The following is a 26,005-nucleotide window of genomic DNA, read 5'->3' as shown; positions in this document are numbered from 1 at the left end:
TTCGGAATCTTCACCCCCTCAAGCAATTTATCGAGGGGTGTAGTGAGTGCTTTGATCCCACAGGTGTTTCAAAGAATTTTGAAACACTTGGTTGTGAAAATTGAAAATTTCATTTCTTCCAATAAAATGTTGCTTTAGCCCCAGGGCTCAAGAGTAAAAGAGTACCTTGTGCATTTTAGGCCCAATGTGGTGATTTGTTCAGCTTTTGCTGACCACTTTAAAGGCTCTGGGCTGAAATAATAAATGGAATGTTGAGAAGTGACTTCATTTTGGAAAGTACGACCCTCAAGGTATTTATTAAGGGGTGCAGTGAGCATTTTGACCCCACAGGTGTATTGCAAAAAATTATGCACAGCATTTTTTCCATAGATATGGTATTTCAGTGCCCACCTGGTGCCATCTGAGACTTGCACCACACTTTTTTTAATTATTAGAAGCATGTTCTACTGGGTACAGAAGTGCCATAGATGTGAATATAATCTGCTGTATGGGCACGCGGCAAGGCTCGGAAAGAAAGGAGTGCTATTTCGCTTTTGGAGCATAGATTTAGCGACCATGCTTGGTATTGTGCTCGGCCCCATTCACTTGAATGAGGCTGAGCTGCTCCTAGGCTATGTGACTGACGAATAGGTTGTCAATGGTCTAGGAGATACTGAGGGAAGGCCGCGGTGCTCACTGGAGTGCCGATACTTTCTCAAACAGCTGATTGGCAGTGGTCCCAGGTGTCAAACCCCCACCGATCAGATACTGTTGACCTATCCAAAGGATAGGTTATCAGTATAAAAATCTCAGAAAACCCCTTTAAATTGTTAGGTGGGCTCTACTGATTATGGAACTGCCATAAATGTGGACGTAAACTGCTGCTTGGTTATGCTTCAGGGTTCAGAAGGGAAAGACCACCTCTTGGCTTGTACAGCGCAGATTTCGATGGATTGGTTTACTGGCGCCATGTTACTTTTGCACAGCCTCTGGGGTACCAGTACAGCTATTTTCTGACAAACATACATTTATTTTTCTCTCATTGGAGCTGTGTGAGGTTTTATTTTTTGCAGAATATGAATAAAAGGCAGCAATTCTTTCATTGCTTTTTGGGAACAGGTTAACTTTATTGTGCTAGTCATTTAGTCTTGAGGTAAGGCCGAATGCACACGGCCGTGTTCCGCGGCCGAGAGCGGTCCGTGGTATGCCAGGCTGGATTCCTGTTTAGAGCAGGAGCGCACGGCGTCATTGGTTGATATGACGCCGCGCGCTTCATGCTGCCGCTGCTGTACAGTAATACTCTATACGAGTGTATTACTGTACAGCAGCGGCGGCATGAAACGCACGGCGTCATAGCAACCAATAACGCTGTGCGCGCCTGCTCTGAACAGGAATCCGGCATACCACGGACCGCTCTCGGCCGCGGAATACGGCCGTGTGCATTCGGGCTTAATATTGCAGATTAGGGTTTTCCATAAAGGGCAGTGATGATCAATGGTGTTTGGTGTTGGGACCAGTGTTCAGGAATGGATCTAGGGTCAGTTATCAGTTTACCATATCACTCCCATCATCCATCTGTTTCATCATCTGACTGCCATTGTGCACCTATTCCAGTCATCCATTGATGAGTTCCTATTTCCTTGCCTCCTTATTAGGGTACTTTCACACTTTCGGCAATTGGCCGGATTTGGCCGGAACTGCCTGCCGGATCCGTCAAAACGTATGCCAACTGATGGCATTTTAAGACTGATCAGGATCCTGATCTGTCTTACAAATGCATTGCAAGAACGGATCCGTCCGTTTGTCATACGGACAAACTGATCCGTTTCTATATATATATATATATATATATATATATATTTTTTTTTTTTATTCGGACGGATCCGGCACTAATACATTCCAATGTAAAAAAAAAATGACGGATCCGGCATTCCGGCAAGTGTTCCGTTTTTTTTGTCTGGAGATAAAACCGTAGCATGCTGTGGTATTACCTCCTTCCTGAACAGTCAAAAAGACTGAACTGAAGACATCCTGATGTATCCTGAACGGATTGCTCTCCATTCAGAATGCATAGGGATAAAACTGATCAGTTCTTTTCCGGTATGGAGCCCCTAGGACGGAACTCGGCGCCGGAAAAGAAAAGCGCAAGTGTGAAAGTACCCTTATCTGCTAGTGTTGTCATACATGCTTCATATTATTGTCCATGTGTCTGTCCAGCTATTAAACGGTTTGGTCCTACCGTATCGGAGTACTGGGAGACACTGTTAGTACCCAGGAAAGGCAACTCCAGATGTGGCAGCCATTGTTCAGCTATCGATGTTACAGAGGATCCTAAGGCCGAGTTCACATCACCATTTAGCTTTCCGTTCTGATCCGTCACAAGAACAGAATTTTTTTTCAAAACCACATCCGTTATTTTGACCAGCTGTTATGTATCAGTTTGTGTCTCTTCCGTCAAGAGATTCGTTATTTTTGAAAGGAGAAAAAGGACTTTTTTTTCCTTCAAAAATAACAGATCGTTGACAGACTGGTGCAAACGGATCCTTTTTTTTTAGTTCTTTTGTCTAATCAGAAGAACGGAACTCTAAATGGTGATGTGAACTCAGCCTTAAGGGCTCATGCATACGATACATTGCCTGTTTTGTTTTCCGCCAATTGCGTATCCGCAGAATGCGAAAACTGGCCGTGTGCATTCCGCATTTTGTGGAACGGCCGGCCCCTAATAGAGCAGCCCTGTCCTTGTCGGACTCTGTGTGCTGTCTGCATCTTTTGTGGCCCCATTAAATTGAATGGGTCCACATCTGACCCGTAAAAATGCGGATCGGATGCGAACCAAAAATGTTTGTGTACATGAGCCCTAAAGAGAACACAAACCTTACTTTCATTGCATTGTCATTGGATGAAGCCATTCCCTTAGAAACTTTCAAACAAACAAAAAAAATCATTTTTTAATTACCGTTGTTGGGTTGTGGAAAATGCCTTTGTCATCACGGCTCACTGGTTTTGTCTTTTCCACAATACTATCAATCTGTTACTGTTGAAAATTGAAAAAAAAAAAAGAATGGTTGCTGGCTGTTTTACACACTTATGTCGACACGTAGACTGGTGTGTGATGCCTCTAGGAGCCGCGAGCGGTGTAGACTAGTGTATCTATCACATAGCACAATGCACTTTACACAGGATATGCTGATACACAAATTCTGATACCAACGTGTTTATGTGTTCTTGTTAAAAGCCTGAAAAATGCAAATTTTGACTTTTATTTGTATGTTTTCCTTGAATAAAATCGTCCCCTTGTTTCCACAAAGCATAGTGGTGTGTGATGTATCTGCTTTCCTCTGTCCCTTGTCTCCCTCCATTTTTAATAATGCAGCTACTATGGGAAAAATAAAGAAGTACAGCAGCATCAACAGCATATTGGAGTGGAACATATATATTCATATAGAGCTGTGTGTGTGTGTGTGTGTGTGTGTGTGTGTGTGTATATATACCCCTACATCCTATTCTAAATCCATCCCTTAATATGGAGTTGGTCTCCTATTTACTTAAACAGCTTCCACTTTTCTGGGAAGACTTTCTACCAGACTTTGTCGTGTCCGTGGGAACTTTTGTCCATTCATGCACAAGGACTTTTCTGAGGTCAGACGCTGATGTTGGATGAGATGGCCTGGCTTGCAGTCTTTATTATATTTCATCCAAAAGATGTCCGATGGGGTTGAAGTCATGGCTTTGTGTTAGTGTTCCACAGCAAAATCCCCCACTCAACCAACCCCTATGTGCACTGGGTCACACTCCTGGAACAGAAAGATCCTGCCCCATACTGTTCCCACAGTCCAAAATGTCTTGGTATGCCGAAGCATTATGATTTAATGTCACTGGAACCTAGGCCAACCCCTGAAAAACCACCCCATAGCATCATCCCTCCTCCACCAAACTTTACGGTTGGCTCCGTGCAGTCAGGCAGGTAATGTTTTCCTGGCACTTTGCAACACCCGGACTGCCAGATAAAGAAGCGTGATTTCCGCTGCTCCAGAGTCCAGTGGTGGCATGCTTTACACCCCTCTATACTACGCCACACACACCGCTCCAGACTGCAGGGCTAGGTACTTGATTTTATACACCTGTGGCAATTGGACTGAATGAAACACTTGAAATGAAGACACGGAAGCTGCCTGTGTGCCTTTCACAATTTGCAGAACGGAACAGGCGACCCATTGTAGATCGCAAAACGGACAAGAATAGGACATGTTATATTTTTTTTGCGGGGCTACATAATGGAGCAACAGATGCGGACAGCACACGGAGTGCTGTCCGCATCTTTTGCGGCCCCATTGAAGGGAATGGGTCCGCACTCGAGCTGCAAAAAGTGTGGCTCAGATGCAGACCAGAATAACGGTTGTGTACATGAGGCCTTATACTATGAAGAAAACATGGTGATTTTTAGTTTTCTTATAAAATGAACAATTTTAAAAAACTGGTCTCGCTGTGTCCAGAAATATTAGAACTATTAAAACATAAAAGTATTTATCTTGCACGATGAATACAATGGATGAAAAAAAAAATCAAAATGCTTGAATCTACTCTTTTTTTTTTTTTTTTGTTATCTTTCCCCTCCCAAAAGTAAGGGACGGGTTCACATTGGCGTTATGAATTTCGTTAATGCTTTCTGTTATAGCGGAAAACAACGGAATTCGTGAGACTGCGTTCGAAACGGAAGCCTTTAGAGGCATTCCGTTTTGATCCGTTATAATAGATGTCAATGGGCAAGCATAATGGATCCGTCTGGTTTCAGTTATGCAGGACGGAAAAGAAAGTCCTGTCGACAGGAGAACAGAGAAATAAAAAAAAGTTATGGCTTTTGGAAAGTGGGGAGCAACAACGTGAAAATAGTTTACTGCGCTGAGGGGGATAAAATGTTATCAGCGTGGCTTGTTTGGTATAGGAAAGGTACACTTAACTATTATAGGTTTTGTGTTTGTAGTAACAGTGACGTTCACCTTTATCAGGCATTTCATGTCTAGGTGAACTTCTGGGCAGACATAGGTGGTTCCCAGGTGTGTGACGTCCTTCAAACCTCTGTTCGCCGTGGATGGATAAAATCGGGCAATTCTTTTGTATGCGTGACGTATTGATCACAGTAGAGTCACGTGACAGAAGCGTTCCATTTTGTTACAAAAATGGCTTCTCTGCTGGATGCCGAGACTGCAATGTTGGTCCTGTTAATGGACCAACATGATTGACATGTGCAACATTCCGAAAACATGAAAGGTGAACCTAATGAAGATTTATATGCACGTGTTGGAGTAAGAATTTCATGTTCGAAGGACAAACGATGAGTTACAGAACAAATGGTCTGACATGAAAGATCCACACAAGCTAAGGGAGATCAGACAAAACATCAGAAGGAAGAAAAAAAAGTAAGTATTTACATGTATACTGTACTGTGCGTTATGTATACCTGCTGTGTGAATGTAATATACAGTATGTAGTCTACTTAGTACGACATATATTTAGTTTTATTTTCATGCAATCCTTAGCACCTTTTAGTTATTGCTGCAACACTATTTGTCAGCTGCATGTCAAACTGCTTATAACTATTTATTTTTTGCTACCATAATTAGCCCCAATTAGGCTGATTTCACATCACCGCTGTTCCTTTCCTGTTCCAGTAAAACAAAAAACAGAAAGGATTGGTCTCATATAAATTCCAGTAGAGTACACTGGATTTATTTGGCATCCGTTGTTGCCTAGTCTGCCTCCTATCCGTCATGTTTCCGTTTTTTTTTCATGACAGAAAAAGGCATGCAGCTTTCCGTTATTTTTTATTTATTTATTGTTGCATAGAAGCCAATGAAAGATGGATTCAAATGACATTTTGAAATCTCCTCCACACTCTGTGTAACGAAGCAACACCGTAAATTGAGCTGCGGTGCAGATTTGAAATCTGCTGCATGTCAATTCATGCTACTGATCTCCACAGCGCATTTCAGCCTACTCAATAGAGAAGGTGAGATCCACAGTCGTTCCGTTGTATTTCCAGTCAAGTGTGGACATAGCCTAAAGGTGTATTATTTGTAAAGATTTTATCAAACGTAAAAAATGTTTACAACTTATACTTTTTTTTGTTTGTATTTTTTTTATTGACTTTTTATATAATCTATTGAGATATGTTTGATGAAAATTTTTATTTTTTGGAGAATAATTTTTGATTGGGAAATGTGAATTTTTTTTTATTACATTTAATTTTTTTTTAAGTTTATATCTATCAAAAGCGAACAAGCCATTTTACATTTTTTACAGGATAATCATTTGCCAGTCTCTGCACAGTTAGAAACCACCTGGAACCTAAAATCTCCCATTTGGCCTAAAAAAAAAAAGAAATTAGATTTTATTTTACTGCTTCTGAATTATTATTATTTTTTAACATTAATGTTTTTGCACATTCATTTTCTATTCTAATTTCCAGAACAACGCTTAATCGTGCCAATCGATGGCAAGGGAACGGCGATTGTGGTAGATTAATAATTGTGGTGTAGATTAATAAAAGCAGTGCTGGACTTGTCTAAGAAGGTGTAAAACTAAATGGATCATGTGACACAAGTTGAAAGAGAGAAGAATGTTAAAAACCTATATGAATGGAAGGTAGAACTAAAATTTCTGGGCAAGGTTTTCCACTTCCTTTTAGGCTTCTGGCCTAAACCTAACAATCTCACTAATAAAGGCGTTCCAAAAATCAACACCCCTGCAGAACTGCAGTTCTGTTGTCTTTGTTGACACAGTAAAAGCATAACAGCTGCAAGATGTCCTGGGACTAAAAAAGTATGTATATTGAGTCCCAGTCTACAGATTTAAAACCAATAAAACCCAAAAGAAAATTAGAAAAGTAGATCACAAAATTAATAGTCCATAACAGATCCCTTTTTGACCTGGGGCAAAATTATAACTATGCAGACATGGAATGCGACCATTTATGTCTAGTGGAAACTTTTTAAAAATCAAATAAAAATACCATAACAGTTGCATGTTTAACATGGGGACAACATATAACTCGACAGACATGGAAAAAAAACATTAGCTTAGCTATAATCTAAGTGTACAGATTTTTTTAAAATACCTATACGCTATAAATAATAATAGATATTGAAACTATTTTAAGGCTGTGAAAAATGGGAGACGCTAAAAAAAAAAAAAAAAGTTAAAACAGAAACGGGCTTATATGGAAATAAACTGATTCCAAAATGTCCTTTTTATTACTATCCTTTATCCTTGAAGAAGGAGCTGGTCCCAGAGGCATGTTTAGGGTCCATTCAAACGTCCGTTGTTTGTTTCCTGATCTATTCCGTTTTTTTGCTGAACAGATCTGGACCCATTTATTTTCAATGGGTCCTGAAAAAAAACGGACAGCACAATGTCAGATTTATTTTCAGGACCCATTGAAAATGAATGGGTCCAGATCTGTTCAGCAAAAAACGGAACAGATCAGGAAAGAAGCAGACGTGTGAATGGACCCTTAGTTGGACTTTTATCTGCATGACCACAATAAAGATCATATGTTCTTCCAGGATAGCGCTGGTGCAGTGGATTTTCTTTTGCCATGAAGGCATTTTTTGCTCTATAAGGCACATCTGCCAATAAAATGCATCTAGGTTTTAGAGGAGGAAAATAAGAAAAAAAAAAATCAGACCTCAGCTCAGAACCCCAATGTTAATCGGACACCCAGATACCCAGATAAGACCCCTTTTCAGACACTGAGATCAGACCCCCATTCAGACCTCAGATCGGACAAAAACAATAAATCAACTCTGTGATCCTGGCTGCACCAGTTGTCATGCGACCAGTGCTGCTGTGTAGTCCTAGCCTTAAAGCGGTCCTCTCACTTCAGCAAATGGCATTTATCATGTAGAAAAAGTTAATACAAGGCACTTACTAATGTAAAGTGATTGCCCATATTGTCTACTGTGCTGGCTTGATTAATTTTTTCCACTGCATTATACACAGCTCGTTTCCATTGCGCATGCTATTGCGCATGCGTGCCTATGTGCACTGCTGGATTGTAGGGTGGTCGGACCTTTCCCTACATGATAAATGCCATTTGCTGAAGTCAGACATCCCCTTTAATGCTGATGTGAACTTTTGTATTTATTTATTTATTTTTAATTTTATTTATGTTCCGCCAAAGATCATCGGGGACTTATTTTTTTAATTATCATATTATTTTTGACACTATACTCTCCCACAGTAACTGGGGCAGCACAGCACACAGTTGCAGTGACTATTCCTGGGTCTAGTTAGACCCAATATCGCCTCCTAGCACCAGAATCCTGGCGATCATGCGACCAGTCCCATAATCCCTAAGAGGAATAGAGGCAGCAGCACGTGATGAGATGGGCATGGTGATTATTGGAAGTAAAATAAATAGTAAATATTATATACTTTACAATACCATGTACAGGTAAAATTATATGGCAGTTTACCAGATTGGTTCCTTAAAGGAGTTCTCACTTCAGGAAACGGCATTTATCATGTAGAGAAAGGTACCATATTTTTTGCCCTATAAGACGCACCTGCCCGTAAGATGCACCTAGGTTTTATAGGAGGACAATAAGAATATTATTATTTTTTCGTTAGACTTTAGATCAGACCTCATCTCACAGCCCTAATCAGACCCCCAACGTTAATAAGACCCCGAATCAGACCCCTAATGTTAATAAGACCGCAGATCAGACCCACAATAAAACCTCAGCTTAGACCCAAATGTGAATGACCCCCAATCAGACCTAATCTAAAAGCCCCAATATAAATAAGACCCCTCCCCCCATTCAGACCTCAGATGAGACCCCCATGCCTCAGATTAGCCCTCAGCCTCAGATCAGCCCCCCCCCCCCCCATGCCTCAGAGAAAATAAAATTTGAAAAATCAACTTGCCTCTCCTGCTCCAGACGGCGCGTGCTCCCAGGAATCCAGCGCTCTCTCTTCTTCCTGCCGTGTGCTGTGCTGTGACAGGTCACAGGACAGCCGATGGCAGAAGACCAGGAAGCGCTGAATTCACCACTTCCTGGTCCGCCGATACGAATGAGCGTTTCCATAATGAGAGCGCGCATTAGTATTCGCCCCATAAGACTCAGTGACATTTTCCCCCCACTTTCAGTAGCATTATTCACTGCTGCAGCGCAGAGTCGGGGGGAGCTGGTGCGCACGTGCCTGTGCACACTCCCATGGTCCTAGCCACCAGAGAGGGCGGCGCTTTGTTCTATAGTGTGCAAGCACCACCACCGCTGTTGGATTATAGTGGTGGGCATAATCTCTGGAAACTGGCATTTTACAATGAAATAGAAAAATGAAACAAGCCAGAAAAGGAGGCAATATGGACAATCACAAAACATTAGTAAGTGCCTGGTATTAACTTTCTCTACATGAAAAATGCTATTTGCTGAAGTGAGAGAACACCTTTTTGTGGCAGTTTTCTTATCCAAAACAAGTGGATCTAGCAAGAAGGAAAAGTCCTTCCTTTATATTTTTTTCCTTCCAACCTATATCTGGCTTTGTAGTACAAATCAAGGTTAGGCCTCTTTCACACTTGCGTTGTCCGGATCCGTTGTGTACTCCACTTGCCGGAATTACACGCCGGATCCGGAAAAACGCAAGTGTACTGAAAGCATTTGAAGACTGATCCGTCTTCAAAATGCTTTCAGTGTTACTATGGCAGCCAGGACGCTATTAAAGTCCTGGTTGCCATAGTAGGAGCGGGGAGCGGGAGAGCAGTATACTTACAGTCCGTGCGGCTCCCGGGGCGCTCCAGAATGACGTCAGAGCGCCCCATGCGCATGGATGACGTGCCATGCGATCACGTGATCCATGCGCGTGGGGCGCCCTGACGTCACTCTGGAGCGCCCCGGGAGCCGCACGGACGGTAAGTATACTGCTCCCCACTATACTTTACCATGGCTGCCAGGACTTTAGCGTCCCGGCAGCCATGGTAACCATTGAGAAAAAGCTAAACGTCGCATCCGGCGATGCGCCGAAACAACGTTTAGCTTAAGGCCGGATCCGGATCAATGCCTTTCAATGGGCATTCATTCCGGATCTGGCCTTGTGGCAAGTCTTCAGGATTTTTGGCCGGAGCAAAAAGCGCAGCATGCTGCGGTATTTTCTCCGGCCGAAAAACGTTCCGTTCCGGATCTGAAGACATCCTGATGCATCCTGAACGGATTTCACTCCATTCAGAATGCATTAGGATAAAACTGATCAGGATTCTTCCGGCATAGAGCCCCGACGACGGAACTCTATGCTGGAAGACAAGAACGCAAGTGTGAAAGAGCCCTTAGGGCGAGCACTCAACACTTGGACCACAATGACAGTGTAAATAAAATTTAATCAAATCACAAGTATAACACGTGTATCTTATACAGTAAAACTAAAAACTATAATAGACATATAAAATCTATATATTTAAAATGAATAGTGATAGATTCCACTGAATGGAGTTATTGCATAATAACAATCCCTTATGTTCAAAAACGCTGGAATACAACTCTATCTGGATCATAGGATTTGTTAGTATTGTTGCGCTATAATGTCCCACGCATGTACTCAAGTTGTTAGTGAGATTTCAAACTCTTACGCTCTAGTCCAGTATTAGTGTAGTCTGGCAATTAGCATATGAACATGACTGCTCCTGTTCGTATAGCAGCACGTACCTCAATGTCCTTAGGTACAAGTTTTACTAAATCGGATTATCGCACTTGTTCAAGTAACATGTCCGTCACATAAAGTTCACAGCCGGAGTCTTGCTACCTTCCCATTAGTATGTCCTGTAGGCGCCTCTATGGACGTAAGAGGTGGGTAAGCAGCGTGGAACACTTCCGGCTTCTCGCTTGTAGCTCCTCTAGTTTGTTAGTCCCGAGTCTCGCGGGATTTCGGGTGTGATCTGTGTCCGGACAGTGGACAGCGATAAATATCAGATTCTGTGCTCTGCGTCCTAGATGTGACGGACATGTTACCGCTCCTCCTCCTAAAATGGGGCCACTGAAGTAGTTCCCTGCTTCAGTGGCGTGCCTACGGTGTTTGCCACCCCGGGCCGGGTCCTTTCTTTGGCACGCCCCCCCCCCCGCCCGCCACTACTTTAAAAATAAATTGTACCCCCTTACAGTAGTATTGCCCTCATTGTACAACCATTGTAGTAATGCCCATTGTGCTCCCTTCACATTAGTAATGCGCTCTGTGCCCCCTCTAGAGTAGAAACGCCCTCTGTGCCCCCTCTAGAGTAGAAACGCCCTCTGTGCCCCCTCTAGAGTAGAAACGCCCTCTGTGCCCCCTCTAGAGTAGAAACGCCCTCTGTGCCCCCTCTAGAGTAGAAACGCCCTCTGTGCCCCCTCTAGAGTAGAAACGCCCTCTGTGCCCCCTCTAGAGTACGGCTGCACAACGGCCGTGTGCATAAGCCCTGAGGATTGAGAAAACTGATAGACTATTAGTAAACTATCAATATCAGAACCACATGGGTTCATTTATTTCTGCTCCTACTTGAAGTGGGTAATGTTGAAAATGACCCAGCACCGCAGCTACCATGTGCAGGACATGCTGTTGTGAGCCTGTTATTTAGAGTCTAGGGAGCCTGTCCGCAAGAAACTATGTATTCAACCCAGCACACTGCCGAATTAGGGTTAGCTCACCTTATTAAAACTGTACCTTTTATTGGGTAATCCATACTGTTTTAAGGTGTATGCAAATGGGCTATTAAGTGCATCAAGCGTGGGTCCAATCCCATCAGTGCACCCACGCTCTGCTCTTTTCTTTTTCACAGTTGTCTCCATTACAGCTTACTCATTGATCCCTTTGCCCCCCGCCCCCCTCGTTTGGACAGGAAAACACGCAGAGAGGTTTAAAAGGCCTCTCCTCATCCTCAACTTTCAGTGTTTTTCCTGTCCCCTGTACAGAACAAAAGCTGCAGAGAGGCGGGTTTCTTAGCCCTGATGTAATGAAGATTAAAGTTCCATTCACACGTCCGTAGTATATTGCGGATCCACAATACACCCGGCCGGCACCACGATAGAACTGCCTATTCTTGTCCGCAATTGCGGACAAGAATAGGACATGTTCTATTTTTTTCCGAAGCTGCAGACCGGAAGATCGGGGGTGCGCTCCGGAAATGCAGATGCGGACAGCACTCTGTGTACTGTCTGCATCCATTTCTGCCCATGGAGAATGAATGGGTCCGCACCCGTTCCCCAATTTGCGGAATGGATGCGGACCCATTCTACAGACGCGTGATTGGACCCTTAGAAGAATCTTTGTGAAAGGAATGGTTCACCTGTGCAGGTTGAGGTCGGATCCAACAGGGACGGCTCTCCCTATTCTCTAGGCCGGTGCCGAGGCTCTGCAGCAAAGTTCCCTCCATGACGGCTCAGGTGGGCTTGATGTGGAGAGAGGTAGCATTGGTTTAGAGCGACACTATGATGCACTCCCTCCGGTCCTAAGCTTTAGGGCTAAGTGGATGTACTGTTGGGAAGAGAAATCATTTTTCATTTTCATGGTCCAATGTTAATACATTTTATGAAACCGCTGTGGAGTAAAAACGCTCTTTAGACCCCTAGCTTAATTCCCTGCGGGTGTAGTTTAAAATAATGGGGTTATTTTGGGGGGTTTCCACTGTACTGGTACCTCAGGTATTGGCATTTGACATGACACCCAAACCCATTTGAGTAAAATCTGCGCTTCAAAAGCCAAATGGCGCCCCTTCCCTCCCAAGCCCTGCTGTATGTCCAAACAGCAGGTTTCAACCACATATGGAGTAATCCTGTACATGGGAGAAGTTGTAACAATTTTTGGGTTCCTTTCCTCCTGTTAACCCTTGTAAAAATGAAAACATTTCAGCTATATATTGTTAACATGTAATTTAATGCGTTTCATGCCCCAGTGCTCACTGCACCACTAAATGAATTCCTTGAGGGGGTATAGTTTCCAAAATGGGGCCTTTTGGGGTGTTTTCTTTTATGCTTTAGCACCTCAAAGTTTCTGAAATGGTCCCTGAAAAACTTGAGACTTTAAAGTCCTCAAGATCAAGATACTCCTTCAATTCTAAGAGTCAATTAGCACTCTGGGACGAAATATAGGACATTTCTAAAAACTGCAGAATCAGGGCAATAAATAGGTTTTAATTATATTTTATCACCTGCTGTGGTCCCAAAAAATGCATTGAAGCTGAAAATCGGCAAAAAAAAAATTATATTTTTAAATTCCACCTCCATTTTGCATTTATTCCTTTGGAACAACCAGAGAGTTAATAAACTTCCTAAATGCCATTTTGGATACTTTGAGGGGGCTGTTTTTAAAATAGGGTGATTTATGGGGGTCGTCTCACAAATGCATTGCAAGGACGGATCCGTCTCTCCGCTTGTCATGCGGACAGACGGATCCGTCTTGTACATTTTTTCACATTTTTACCGGTCTGCGCAGGCCGGAAGGACGGATCCGGCATTCCGGTATTCTGAATGCTGGATCCGGCGCTAATACATTCCTATGGGAAAAAATGCCAGATCCGGCATTCAGGCAAGTCTTCAGTTTTTTTCGCCGGAGAGAAAACCATACATGCTGCGATTTTCTCTTTTGCCTGATCAGTCAAAACGACTGAACTGAAGACATCCTGATGCAAACTGAACGGATTACTCTCCATTTAGAATGCATGGGGATATACCTGATCAGTTATTTTCCGGTATAGAGCCCCTGTGACGGAACTCTATGCCGGAAAAGAAAAACGCAAGTGTGAAAGTACCCTAAAACATATTCAAGTTATAGTTATATACTGGACATGGACATAAGGTCCAAACTTCTAGCTTTCATTTGAGGGTATCCACATTAAAATTTTATGAAGCGTTTAGGAGTTTCAGCTCCTTTACATGTGGCACCCTGTTTTTAAAGGGACCAAAAGTAATTGGCCAATTGACTCAAAGGCTGTTTCATGGGCAGGAATGGGCAATTCATTCATTATTTAATTCTCCATTAAGCACATAAAAGGCCTGGAGTTGATTTTAGGTGTAGTGCTTGCATTTTGAAGATTTTGCTGAGAAGTAAACATGCGGTCAAAGGAGCTCTCCATGCAGGTGAAACGAGCCATCCTTCATCTGCGAAAACAGAAAAAACCCATCCGAGAAATTGCTGCACTATTAGGAGTGGCAAAATCTACAGTTTGGTACATCCTGAGAAAGAAGGAAAGCACTGGTGACCTCAACAATGCAAAAAGACGTGGACGCCCACGGAAGACAACAGTGGTGGATGATCGCAGAATAATTACCATGGTGAAGAGAAACCTCTTCACAACAGCCAACCAAGTGAACAACACTCTCCAGGATATAGGCGTATCAATATCCAAATCTACCATAAAGAGAAGACTGCATGAAAGTAAATACAGAGAGTTCACTGCAAAGTGCAAGCCACTCATCAGCCTCAAGAATAGGAAGGCTAGATTGGACTTTGCTAAAACATCTTAAAAAAACAGTACACTTCTGGAAGAACATTCTTTGGACAGATGAAACCAAGATCAACCTCTACCAGAGTAATGGAAAGAAAAAAGTATGGCGAAGGCATGGTACAGCTCATGATCCAAAGCATGCCACATCATCTGTAAAACATGGCAGAAGCAGTGTGATGGCTTGGGCATGCATGGCTGCCAGTGGCACTGGGCCCTAGTGTTTATTGATGATGTGACACAGGACAGAAGCAGCCGGATGAATTCTGGGGTTGTCAGAGACATACTGTATGCTCAAATCCAGCCAAACTGATTGGTCGGCATTTCATAATGCAGATGGACAATGACCCAATACATAAACCAAAGCAACCCAGGAGTTTATTAATGCAAAGAAGTGGAATATTCTTGAATGGCCAAATCAGTCATCTGAACCCAATAGAGCATTTCACTTGTTAAAGACTAAACTTCAGACAGAAAAACCCACAAACAAACAGAAACGGAAAACCGCTGCAGTAAAGGACTGGCAGAGCATTAAAAAGGAGGAAACGCAGTGTCTGGTGATGTCCATGAGGTCAAGACTTCAGTCAGTCATTGCCAACAAAGGGTTTTCAACCAAGTATTAGAAATTAACATTTTATTTACAATTATTTTAATTTGCCCAATTACTTCTGAGACCCTGAAATGAAGGGATTAAGTTTAAAAAATGTTTTAGTTCCTCACATTTTTATGCTATCATTTTGTTCAACCCACTGAATTAAAGCTGAAAGTCTGAACTTCAACTGCATCTGAATTGTTTTGTTCAAAATCCATTGTGGTAATGTGCAGAACAAAAATTTGAAAAATGTTCAAATATATATATGGACCGAACTGTAGACCTCTCAAAGCCACTTCACAGCTGAATTGGTTCCTAAAAAAATAGGATTTGGAAAATGTCTTGCAAATTTATATAATTGCTGCTAAACTTATAAGCCTTTTACCTGTTCAAAAAATAAAGGTACGATTGAGAAATGATGCCAACATAAAGTGGAAACATGGAAAATAGTAATTATTTTGTGAGCTATGACTATTTTAAAAGCGGAGAAATTCAGATTTAAAAAATAGCAGTTTGTTAAATTAGCATTCATTTTAGGATTTTTTTTTTTTTTTTATAGTTAAAAACCATCTATAGACCCAAACTTACCACTAATATAAAGTACAATGTGCCACGAAAAACACTCTCAGAATGGTATGGATAAGTAAAAGTTATTACCGCAAGTGATGTGTCCTAATTGAAAATTGGGGCAGTGTTCTAAGGCCAAAATAGGCTTTATCCTTTAGTGGTTCAATGCTGTGATGCATAGGCAATAGCGCCTATTGTTGATGTAAATTGCCACATTACTTGTGTAATATTGGTGGTTTAGGCTACTTTCACACTAGCGTTCGATCGGATCCGTTCTGAACGGATCCGCTCATATTAATGCAGACGGTGGCTCCGTTCAGAACGGATCCGTCTGCATTATAACTTAGAAAAATTTTCTAAGTGTGAAAGTAGCCTGAGCGGATCCGTTCAGACTTTACATTGAAAGTCAATGGGGGACGGATCCGCTTGAAGATTGAGCCATATGGTGTCATCTTCAAGCGGATCCGTCCCCATTGACTTCCATTATAAGTCGGAACGGATCCACTCGCCTCCGCACGGCCAGGCGGACACCCGAACGCTGCTTGCAGCGTTCAGGTGTCCGCTCACTGAGCGGAGCGGAGGCTGAGCGCTGGCAGGCGGATGCATTCTCAGTGGATCCGCCTCCACTGAGAATGCATTAGGGCCAGACGGCTGCGTTCAGGGCCGCTTGTGAGCCCCTTCAAACGGAGCTCACGAGCGGACACCTGAACGCAGGTGTGAAAGGAGCCTTAAATGTAACCCCGCTGTGATCAGCAGATTGCTGCTCCTATGTCTCCACCTTTGAATGGATCAACAGATGTGCATTGGAGATGCATACATGTGTATGGGAATAATGGAGGTACCAGAGGACAGTGCTAGCTTATAGTAAGCAGGGCTATAAGCTGTAAATTCAGCCACATACAAGACATGACCGCACTGGTTTGTTCAAGGTGGTTTTAGGGGAGCACCATTCACTGTATTTGCTGGTATTTGCATCCCTCATGATCTGCCATTTGTTACATAACGTGTTGACATATCATAACCAGATTCTGTGGGCATACCCTCTTTAAGGGCTCATGCACACGACAGTATTTTGCGTTCAGTATACCGGCCGTTTTTTTTAGTTCAGTATGCGGAACATATACTGAACCATTCATTTCAATGGTTCAGCAAAAAATACTGAAGTGTCTCAGTGTGCATTCCGTTTCAGTATTTCAGTATTTCCGTGCCGTAAAAAGATAGAACATGTCCTATTCTTGTCCGCAAATCACGGTGCTTGGCTCCATTCAAGTCAATGGGTCCGCAAAAAAAACGGAACACATACGGAAATGCATCCGTATGTCTTCCGTATCCGTTCCGTTTTTGCTGAACCATCTATTGAAAATGTTATGCCCAGCCCAATTTTTTCTATGTAATTGCTGTATACTGTATATGGCATACGGAAAAACGGAAAGGAAACGGAAACACAACGGAAACAAAAAACGGAACAACGGATCCATTAAAAACGGACCGCAAAACACTGAAAAAGCAATACTGTTGTGTGCATGAGCCCCAAGTGTAATGTGGAACATTAACATGAAAAGTATGTGAATAGTCTATAGCAAAGTCTATGACGTATACTATAGTTACAATATAAAGAAAAAAAAAGTCTTGTTTTTCCAACATACAGAAAAGCACATTTTGTAACAAAAATATTTAAAGGCTATGTACACCTTCGGAGTCTTTTATTTTTATTTTTTATGATTGCCTGTTACTCCTTTTTGGCAAAAAATATTTTTTCAATTGGCTTTTATTAAAAATATTGAACGGTTCTGTCACAAAGGGTTATCTGTTTTTCTAGCTGTGTGACTGGTACTTTTACTTTGTGCAGGTTATCTTATAAGCCTTATCTCTAAACGACTGAGAGTACGATAAGAACTGAACTATAATGAGTGCTCCTGGCCTGATGGAAAAGACAAAGTCAGGGTGCTTCTAGAGTATTGTGAGAGACAGGCTTTATTTTTCTATATATATGCATTGTATTACTCTTTTCTGTCCACAAGATGTCAGCTAACCAGATATGTGCGCCTCGTGTGCATTTCTTTGTCTGAAGGTCACTGTGGGAGGGGAGGGGGAGTTAGGTTGCGTTTTTTCCTATGTGCCAATGAAACTCTGAGATAAAATTGCCAAACTTCTCCCATTTTGTCAAAGAGCCAATAATGTTTCTTTAAAGGGAGCCTGTCACCAGTTTTATGGTGTCCTAACTAAGGGCATCATAAATAAGTGACTGATTCTCTTAACAAAATGCTGGGTCACTTTCTTTAATTGACCCAGTCAATCTGCCAACATCTTGTATTGAAAAGCTCCAGCTGATAATGATGAGTCATGAATATTCATGAGCTCCTGACTCTCCCCGCCCACCTGCTGCTGATTGACAGTTATTTGCCATATGAATCAGCAGCAGGTGGGCAGGGTAGTGGCTATAGCTCTGAATTAAATATACGCTGGACTCGAAACGGCTCATTAGCATGTGGCATGCGGCATCTTTGTGTGTATATTATGAGCTAACCATCTGTCACACCAGTAAGTGAATACATCTAAGGCACTTTTTAGTAGTTAATGATTGTATATAATTAGTTAGATTATAATCAAATATCCACATGACAGGTTCCCTTTAAAGGGAGTCTTTCACCTAAAATGACCATTACACAACACAAACATCATGATAACCATTACATTCCCCATATTATAATCTTACCTTTCATATTGCTGTCCGTCGCCTATTCTCTCTTAAAAACGGCGCTGTTCAAATCAAACCCCTCCCCTTTCACCCCTCTGGCCCGCCCTCGGTGGTTCGTCAGATACCATCCTCCAGTTAATGACAAATCCGGCGCCTGCGCCTGCACACTCCATTACCCACTAGGGCAGAGGCAGCAGAGCGTTTAATGCGCATGCGCCGGCCCGTACATCCCGATATTTTGGTAGTTTACTTCCGCCGGCTAGATCGGGCCGGCGCATGCGCATTAAACGCTCTGCTGCCTCTGCCCTAGTGGGTAATGGAGGGCGCAGGCGCCGGATTTGTCATTAACTGGAGGATGGTATCTGACGAACCACCGAGGGCGGGCCAGAGGGGTGAAAGGGGAGGGGTTTGATTTGAACAGCGCCGTGGAGCCTGGGCACCGGCCGCATAAACGCCGCCCCTGAGCACCTTCAGAACCTGATTAGCATATGGATTAAAAGCGTTTTTAAGAGAGAATAGGCGACGGACAGCAATATGAAAGGTAAGATTATAATATGGGGAATGTAATGGTTATCATCATGTTTGTGTTGTGTAATGGTCATTTTAGGTGAAAGACTCCCTTTAACCACTTCAGCCCCACTAGGTGAAACCCCCTTCATGACCAGAGCACTTTTTACACTTCGGCACTACACTCCTTTCACCGTTTATCGCTCGGTCATGCAACTTGCCACCCAAATGAATTTTACCTCCTTTTCTTCTCGCTAATGGAGCTTTCATTTGGTGGTATTTTATTGCTGCTGACATTTTTACTTTTTTTGTTATTAATCAAAATGTAACGATTTTTTTGCAAAAAAATGACATTTTTCATTTTCAGCTGTAAAATTTTGCAAAAAAAACGACATCCATATATAAATTTTTCGCCAAATTTATTGTTCTACATGTCTTTGATAAAAAAAAAATGTTTGGGCAAAAAAAAAAAATGGTTTGGGTAAAAGTTATAGCATTTACAAACTATGGTACAAAAATGTGAATTTCCGCTTTTTGAAACAGCTCTGACTTTCTGAGCACCTGTCATGTTTCCTGAGGTTCTACAATGCCCAGACAGTAGAAAACCCCCACAAATGACCCCATTTCGGAAAGTAGACACCCTAAGGTATTCGCTGATGGGCATAGTGAGTTCATAGAACTTTTTATTTTTTGTCACAAGTTAGCGGAAAATGATGATGATTTTTTTTTTTTTTTTTTTTCTTACAAAGTCTCATATTCCACTAACTTGAGACAAAAAATAAAAAATTCTAGGAACTCACCATGCCCCTCACAGAATACCTTGGGGTGTCTTCTTTCCAAAATGGGGTCACTTGTGGGGTAGTTATACTGCCCTGGCAATTTAGGGGCCCAAATGTGTGAGAAGAACTTTGCAATCAAAATGTGTAAAAAATGACCGGTGAAATCCAAAAGGTGCACTTTGGAATATGTGCCCCTTTGCCCACCTTGGCAGCAAAAAAGTGTGACACATCTGGTATCGCTGTACTCAGGAGAAGTTGGGGAATGTGTTTTGGGGTGTCATTTTACATATACCCATGCTGGGTGAGAGAAATATCTTGGTCAAATGCCAACTTTGTATAAAGAAAATGGGAAAAGTTGTCTTTTGCCAAGATATTTCTCTCATCCAGCATGGGTATATGTAAAATGACACCCCAAAACACATTCCCCAACTTCTCCTGAGTACGGCGATACCAGATGTGTCACACTTTTTTGCTGCCAAGGTGGGCAAAGGGGCACATATTCCAAAGTGCACCTTTCAGATTTTGCAGGCCATTTTTTACACATTTTGATTGCAAGGTACTTCTCACACATTTGGGCCCCTAAATTGCCAGGGCAGTATAACTACGCCACAAGTGACCCCATTTTGGAAAGAAGACACCCCAAGGTATTCCGTGAGGGGCATGGCGAGTTCCTAGAATTTTTTATTTTTTGTCACAAGTTAGCGGAAAATGTAGATTTTATTTTTTTTCTCTTTTTTTCCTTACAAAGTCTCATATTCCACTAACTTGCGACAAAAAATAAAAAATTCTAGGAACTCGCCATGCCCCTCACGGAATACCTTGGGGTGTCTTCTTTCCAAAATGGGGTCACTTGTGGCGTAGTTATACTGCCCTGGCAATTTAGGGGCCCAAATGTGTGAGAAGAACTTTGCAATCAAAATCTGTAAAAAATGACCGGTGAAATCCGAAAGGTGCACTTTGGAATATGTGCCCCTTTGCCCACCTTGGCATCAAAAAAGTGTCACACATGTGGTATCGCCGTACTCAGGAGAAGTTGGGCAATGTGTTTTGGGGGGTCATTTTACATATACCCATGCTGGGTGAGAGAAATATCTTGGCAAAAGACAACTTTTCCCATTTTTTTATACAAAGTTGGCATTTGACCAAGATATTTTTCTCACCCAGCATGGGTATATGTAAAATGACACCCCAAAACACATTCCCCAACTTCTCCTGAGTACGGCGATACCACATGTGTGACACTTTTTTGCAGCCTAGATGCGCAAAGGGGCCCAAATTCCTTTTAGGAGGGCATTTTTAGACATTTGGATCCCAGACTTCTTCTCACACTTTCGGGCCCCTAAAAAGCCAGGGCAGTATAAATACCCCACATGTGACCCCACTTTGGAAAGAAGACACCCCAAGGTATTCAATGAGGGGCATGGCGAGTTCCTCAAATTTTTTTTTTTTTTGCATAAGTTAGCGGATATTGATTTTTTTTTTTGTTTTTTTCTCACAAAGTCTCACTTTCTGCTAACTTAGGACAAAAATTTAAATCTTTCATGGACTCAATATGCCCCTCACGGAATACCTTGGGGTGTCTTCTTTCCGAAATGGGGTCACATGTGGGGTATTTATACTGCCCTGGCTTTTTAGGGGCCCTAAAGCGTGAGAAGAAGTCTGGAATATAAATGTCTAAAAATGTTTACGCATTTGGATTCCGTGAGGGGTATGGTGAGATCATGTGAGATTTTATTTTTTGACACAAGTTAGTAGAATATGAGACTTAGTAAGAAAAAACAAAAACAAACAAAAAATTTCCGCTAACTTGTGCCAAAAAAAATGTCTGAATGGAGCCTTACCAGGGGGGGGGGGGGGGGTGATCAATGACAGGGGGGTGATCAATGACAGGGGGGTGATCACCCATATAGACTCCCTGATCACCCCCCTGTCATTGATCACCCCCCTGTAAGGCTCCATTCAGACGTCCGTATAATTTTTACGGATCCATGGATCGGATCCGCAAAACACATGCGGACGCCTGAATGGAGCCTTACAGGGGGGTTATCAATGACAGGGGGTGATCAGGGTGATCACCCCCCTGTCACTGATCACCCCCCCTGTAAGGCTCCATTCAGACATCCGCATGATTTTTACGGATCCATGGATACATGGATCGGATCCACAAAACACATGCGGACGTCTGAATGGAGCCTTACAGGGGGGTTATCAATGACAGGGGGTGATCAGGGTGATCACCCCCCTGTCACTGATCACCCCCCCTGTAAGGATCCATTCAGACATCCGCATGATTTTTTACGGATCCATGGATACATGGATCGGATCCACAAAACACATGCGGACGTCTGAATGGAGCCTTACAGGGGGGTTATCAATGACAGGGGGTGATCAGGGTGATCACCCCCCTGTCACTGATCACCCCCCCTGTAAGGATCCATTCAGACATCCGCATGATTTTTTACGGATCCATGGATACATGGATCGGATCCACAAAACACATGCGGACGTCTGAATGGAGCCTTACAGGGGGGTTATCAATGACAGGGGGTGATCAGGGTGATCACCCCCCTGTCACTGATCACCCCCCCCTGTAAGGCTCCATTCAGACATCCACATGATTTTTACGGATCCATGGATCGGATCCACAAAACACATGCGGACGTCTGAATGGAGCCTTACAGGGGGGTGATCAATGACAGGGGGGTGATCAGGGAATGTATATGGGTGATCACCCGCCTGTCATTGATCACCCCCTGTAAGGCTCCATTCAGAAGTCCGCATGTGTTTTGCGGATCCGATCCATGTATCCATGGACCCGTAAAAATCATGCGGACGTCTGAATGGAGCCTTACAGGGGGGTGATCAATGACAGGGGGTGATCAGGGAGTGTATATGGGTGATCACCCGCCTGTCATTGATCACCCCCCTGTAAAGCTCCATTCAGACGTCCGCATGATTTTTACGGATCCATGGATACATGGATCGGATCCACAAAACACATGCGGACGTCTGAATGGAGCCTTACAGGGGGGTTATCAATGACAGGGGGGTGATCAGGGAGTGTATATGGGTGATCACCCGCCTGTCATTGATCACCCCCTGTAAGGCTCCATTCAGACGTCCGCATGTGTTTTGCGGATCCGATCCATGGATCCGTAAAAATCATGCGGACATCTGAATGGAGCCTTACAGGGGGGTGATCAATGACAGGGGGTGATCAGGGAGTGTATATGGGTGATCACCCGCCTGTCATTGATCACCCCCCTGTAAGGCTCCATTCAGACGTCCGTATGCTTTTTGCGGGGGTGATCAATGACAGGGGGGTGATCAGGGAGTTTATATGGGGTGATCAGGGGTTTATAAGGGGTTAATAAGTGACCGGGGGGGGGGGGGGGGTGTAGTGTAGTGTGGTGTTTGGTGCGACTGTACTGACCTACCTGAGTCCTCTGGTGGTCGATCCTAACAAAAGGGACCACCAGAGGACCAGGTAGGAGGTATATTAGACGCTGTTATGAAAACAGCGTCTAATATACCTGTTAGGGGTTAAAAAATTCGGATCTCCAGCCTGCCAGCGAGCGATCGCCGCTGGCAGGCTGGAGATCCACTCGCTTACCTTCCGTTCCTGTGAGCGCGCGCGCCTGTGTGCGCGCGTTCACAGGAAATCCCGGCCCTCGCGAGATGACGCGTATATGCGTGACTCTGCGCAGGGCCGCCACCTCCGGACCGCACATCTGCGTTAGGCGGTCCGGAGGTGGTTAAGGACCACCCTTTTTGTCTACCTCACATCTTCTATATAAGTGTATGTTACTTGAATAAAGGATGGCATATTTTCCAGGATACCAGCCTGTATTGGTCTCATTGAGAAAGCTGTATGAGCTCATACTTAAAATCCTAATTGATTTGGCACCACATAAAGAAGAAGAAAATCACATGAATTGCGATAACAGTATGTCGGCTCTGTACAGAAAAAAGGACGCCATATTTTTTTAATAAAGACCAATTTGAAAAATTGTTCTTAGCTCAAAATCGGTGCAATAATAAATAAAAAAAATTGCCCCAAAGGTGTACAAAGCCTTTAACTAGAAAACCAATAGAACTGGTTAATTGTGTTAAGCATAGCTAATGTAAAGCTTTTAACAGGTTTGTAGAACTATATTTTGTTTTTTGACGCTTTAGGGATTGGTGTGCAAGTTGGGAAACGATGATGTTGGTCGTAGTCATAATGATATTCAGCGCTAGGAACAGCTAGTTCTGTAGGTGATACGATAAACCAGGGGTCAGTAACCTTCGGCACTTAGCCTGCTGTGAAACTACAACTCCCAGCATGCACACTTGGCTGTCCTTGTAAGAAGGACTCATTCAGACGGCTGTAGTGTTTTGCGATCCGCAGATTGAGGATCTGCGAAACACTGATACCGGCCCATGTGCATTCCACACACGGCCAGCACTATGATGGAAATGCCTATTCTTATCCGCAATTGTGGACAAGAATAGGGCCCCGGAACAGAACTCTGGATGCGGACAGCATGTGGTATGCTATCCGCATCTTTTTCGGCCCAATTGAATGGCTCTGCACCCCTTCTGCACCTGTTGGATTTTAAGTCTGGTAGACTTATTAACAATGTCTGCTTAAGGGCTCATGCACACAAATGTATTTTTGTTTAGTTTCTGTTCTGTTTTTTTGCGGCACCTATGTGGAACCATTCACTTCAATGGGGCTGCAAAAAATAAAAATGAAACGACTCCGCGTGCATTCAGTTTCCGTATGTCCGCATGGCTGTTCCTCAAAAAAATAAAATAAATAGAACATATCCTATTATTGTCTGCATTACAGACAAGGATAGGACTGTTCTCTAAGGGGCTGGCCATTCCACAAAATACGGAATGCACGAGGCCAGTATCTGTGTCTTGTGTTCCTGCAATTTGCGGACCACAAAAACAGCTACGGCCGTGTGCATGAGCCCTAAAATAGAGGACCTCTATCAGTAAGAGCAGAGAGCTGCTACAAAGCTTGTTTCTCGTTCAGGCGGACCTGGACTTCTGTACATTGCAGGGGAAATATGGACTTGCCCGATACCCATAGAGGCAGGACCCCCGTCATCAGCGTCTTATTTATTTGTACGGTGTCTTGCATGAGGAATAAGACTCTATAAGCTGTGATGGCTAACCTCCGGCACTCCAGCTGTGGTAAAACTACAACTCCCAAGATGCACAACTGCTTGGCTGTTTTCAGAACTTCACAGAAATGAATGAAGCATGCTGGGAGTCGTAGTTTCACCACAGCTGGAGTGCCGGAGGTTAGCCATCACTACTCAGCATCTGTAAAAGTATTTCTGCGGGGAATAAAAAAAAATAATAATAAAAAAATAAAAAATAAAAAACTGTCAAGATGTTAATGACAGCAATACTTGGCTCCACTGACCGTGCTGCTGTTTTCCGGTGTTGCTCCTGTCCCTGCTGCTCTCCACTTGGTGTCCCGGCTAAATGTGCCAGAAATGCCAGGGTCTGAGAGGTGACGCTCGTCATTCAGTGATTGGCCTAGCGGGGCCTTTCCAGCATCTCAAGTGCTGGGACAGGAAGTGGAGAGCAGTAGGGACCCAGGTGTTGGAGGATCAGTGGAGGGAATGCTGTATTTTTTTTTTATAGGGGAGCAGGCATCAGAAAAGCTGGGTGGCAAATAACAAATCTCCACTTTACAGCTCCTTTCTCAGTGGCAGAGTCTTGGGGCTCATGCACACAACCATTGTTTGGCCTCACATGCGGACCCAGTCACTTCCGCATCTGTTGCTTCATTTCGTGGCATTTCTATCATGGGCTGCTTGTTCCACACATGGCTGGCATCCGTATTTTATTTGAGAGAAAATGCTACTTAACATGAACATTACATTTTTGACTTAATTAAATTTTTCTTGTGACAGGAAATATGGCTGAAACTGGAACCATTGCAGGGATTGCAAGCGCTCTGGTGATGGCATTAGTTGGGGCCGTGTCCAGTTACATCTCCTATCAACAAAAGAAATTCTGCTTCAGTATTCAACGTATGTGCTTTTCCATTTGCTGTTCCAGGGTTTGGGTGCAAATGATCTAGAGCATACAGGGTGTGTTATACAGGATGACGTATAGTGGGAGGCATATTGAGTGCAACCCAATATAACACCGGTCTTAAATGACCCCCAAAGTCTTTATTAAAAATGTATTACTCAGTTGATATCTGTTTATCTCCATAGTAACATACTATGGAGGTCATTTATTAAACTGGTGTAAAGTAGAACTGGATTAGTTGCCCATAGCAACCAATCAGATTCCACCTTTCATTTTCCAAAGGAACTGTCCAAAATGAAAGGTGGAATCCGGGCAACTAAGCCAGTTGTGTAGTCTGGTCCTGCTACCATTTATTACTCTACCCCCTAAGTTTTTTTTTT

General features: G+C 43.1%; 1 protein-coding gene across 2 annotated transcripts in view; it reads left to right on the top strand.

Moving 5' to 3' along the window:
- The window catches only part of CD99L2 (CD99 molecule like 2), a 105,220-nt gene that overhangs the window by 69,331 nt on the left and 9,884 nt on the right, over positions 1 to 26,005 (top strand). For both annotated transcript variants that reach the window (XM_044306557.1, XM_044306556.1), the window contains one exon: positions 25,502 to 25,621. In XM_044306557.1, coding sequence (XP_044162492.1) covers positions 25,502 to 25,621 — 120 coding nt within the window. The remainder of the gene's footprint in view (positions 1 to 25,501; positions 25,622 to 26,005) is intronic.

The sequence above is a fragment of the Bufo gargarizans genome, chromosome 9, assembly GCF_014858855.1.
Source record: "Bufo gargarizans isolate SCDJY-AF-19 chromosome 9, ASM1485885v1, whole genome shotgun sequence".
Classification (NCBI taxonomy): domain Eukaryota; kingdom Metazoa; phylum Chordata; class Amphibia; order Anura; family Bufonidae; genus Bufo; species Bufo gargarizans.
This window is presented reverse-complemented; position numbering and strand designations above follow the sequence as displayed.